The 2,447-nt window shown below is 42.7% G+C and overlaps 1 protein-coding gene across 7 annotated transcripts in view; it reads left to right on the top strand.

The window, feature by feature from the left end:
- Window positions 1–2,447, top strand: part of LOC116076226 (A-kinase anchor protein 17B) — a 38,303-nt gene that overhangs the window by 30,063 nt on the left and 5,793 nt on the right. For 6 of the 7 annotated variants that reach the window (XM_031350153.1, XM_031350297.1, XM_031350079.1 and 3 more), the window contains 2 exons: window positions 1,404–1,638; window positions 2,133–2,201. In XM_031350153.1, the coding sequence (XP_031206013.1) occupies window positions 1,404–1,638; window positions 2,133–2,201 (304 nt within the window). The remainder of the gene's footprint in view (window positions 1–1,403; window positions 1,639–2,132; window positions 2,202–2,447) is intronic. The other variant, XM_031350347.1, reaches the window with a different exon arrangement.

Here is a 2,447-nt window from a genome sequence, read left to right as displayed (position 1 = left end):
GATGTATGGGTCTCGGTGCTTTCAAATCATGTACAGCATTAAATGTCCTGTAAAAAGGAAGGATGCTGTGGAAATTTGAGAGAGGGCCCGTTGGACCTGAGCTTCACAGTTCTCAGTCCTGCTCACCAAAACCCATGGCTGAGAGAGCTAGCCACCCACTAACCCAGGCCTTGAGTCTCCACACATATCTGTAGGTGATGGAGTCTACCCCTTTCCATAAAGGGTGGGGCCTACCCACAGAATGTTTTTTTCCAGTCAGAGCTTATGTGCTGCCGGAACGTCTCAGCATGGCATGTCCAGTCTCAAATGGTCCACTCGAGATGACACCTGACTATAGCCTTCTAAATTATGAGGATTATTGTTATGGATTTTGTCTTTACTGAGTATCTGGCATGCAGGAGCAATCACTGTCACACTAGATCCTCCCCCTGGATTTAAGACTTGTGAGAACTGTGGCATCCTTCTGCGACTGTCACAACCGTCCTGTTTTACCAGGGCATACTATGTCTGAGACTCCGGGATCCCCACTCCCTCCACCAGGGAACTGGGTGGACTAGTTTCATGGCCTGTTTGATTTTTCTGAGCTTTTCAGCTATCTTAGAATTAGTTTTGTGATGTCAGACTATAGCCCTTTTTTCCCCTGCCTTCAGAATAGAATCCGCTGCTGATTTTCTTGCCTATTCTTCACGATATCACATAAAAAGTGCCAGAGCTCTCTTTCCTTCTCTTCTTTCTGTCCTTCCCTCCGTGTCTATAAGGTATCCTTTATATATTTGTATTTTACACACAAAATTGTGTCTTTTCCTTTGACTGATCTTCTTTTTTTGATTTTTCGGGGGCATGTATTTTATTTCTTTTGTATGTATGTATGTAAAGTATGCCTATATGGATGTATGTATGCATGCGTTTGCATGTGGGTGGGTGTGTGTATGTGTGTGTAGGCCAGAGGACCTTAGCTGTCATTCCTCTGATGCTGTCCACCTGTTTTGTTTTTGTTTTTAAGAAACGATCTTTCACTGGCCTATAACTTGCCAAATACTCTAGCCTATCTGGTCGGTGTGTCCCAGGAATCCACCTGTCTCTACCTCCCCAGCACTGGGATTGAAAGTATATACACCTTGCTTAGTCAGGTCCTTGTATACAAAAGACAGTCACATTACTGATGGAGCGATCCCCTGTAGCCCCTGGTTGTTGTGTTTGTTTGTTTGTTTGGTTGGTTGGTTGGTTTTGTTTTTTTGTTCTTTGATTATGCCCTGAGTTGTCAATTCCATGTCCTGAGGTTATCAGACATAGGTTTCTGGAAGCCTAAATGATTATTAGTTCTTCAGGGTGGGGGATGGGTGTGAAACCAAATGGCTAATAATGATTGCTTGAATGAATGATGAATCTTCATTGTTGTTCAGAAAAAGAAAAGATGAAGTAAGGAAAGCCCAAGAAAAGAGAAAGAAGGCCAGGGACAGGAGGCGAGCTCTGAAGGAAAGAGACAGACACCGTCAAAGAAAGGAAAAAGTGAAAACCAAGGCTGAGGCTCATCAGGAGCTGGACTCTTCTGGAGAGTGGGAGGAGCGGAAGTACTTGCTGGCTCGGAGGCGGGTTGAAGCTCTTCGGTTGCTCCGGGTACTCCTGAAGAAAATTGCAGTAAGGCTGTTTCCTAACTATTCTCTTTAGTTTCAGTGGGTAGTAGTCTTTCTGAGGCCTAACTAACCATTGTCCCACCAACAAGGAGCTGCATGACAGACTCACTGCATTCATAGGGGCTTCCTTTTAATTGACTGCTCTCCCATAACTCCAACCATGGATTTCCAAAACCAGTCTCTAAAGCAATGCTGTCTCAACTTGGTCCTCACTTCCCGTGTCTAAACTTCAGAATACTTTAGCTTCTTCTTCATCTTCATCATCTTCTTCTTCATCATCTTCTTCTTCATCTTCTTCTTCTTCTTCTTCTTCTTCTTCTTCTTCTTCTTCTTCTTCTTCTTCTTCTTCTTCTTCTTCTTCTTCTTCTTCTTCTTCTTCTTCTTGCATTTCTATTGAATATGACAGAACAATGCTAGGGGGACACAAAGGGTAGGTGTGGTGCGGGTGTTTCCTCTGTAGCCTTCTAGTAACTTCATCCATCTATCTGTCTGTAACAGGTTTGGATGAGAAAGGAGAAGAACCTTGAGCCTTGTCAAACTCACATTAGCCTTCTCTTGAACTGTCTGGTAAGGAATTTCTTAACTCACAGATCAATTATCTTCTTCACAGATATTTTTCATTTCTCCAACGTATTTCTATCCTTTTGTGGGTTCCTAGAGATAGCCAGAATCAGATACCCTAGAATAATAGCCAGAGATATTTCTGAAGCATTCATTTAAAAGTCCATATGCAGTGATTTAAATAGGAGGAATGATTGCTGCTGCTATTCTGTTAAGTGAATTTTATGTTTGTTTGTCATCTGCTCGTTACTG

This window comes from Mastomys coucha, chromosome X (genome assembly GCF_008632895.1).
Source record: "Mastomys coucha isolate ucsf_1 chromosome X, UCSF_Mcou_1, whole genome shotgun sequence".
Lineage (NCBI taxonomy): Eukaryota > Metazoa > Chordata > Mammalia > Rodentia > Muridae > Mastomys > Mastomys coucha.
The sequence above is the reverse complement of the archived record's forward strand: the minus strand, read 5'-3'. Positions and strand labels throughout refer to the sequence as shown.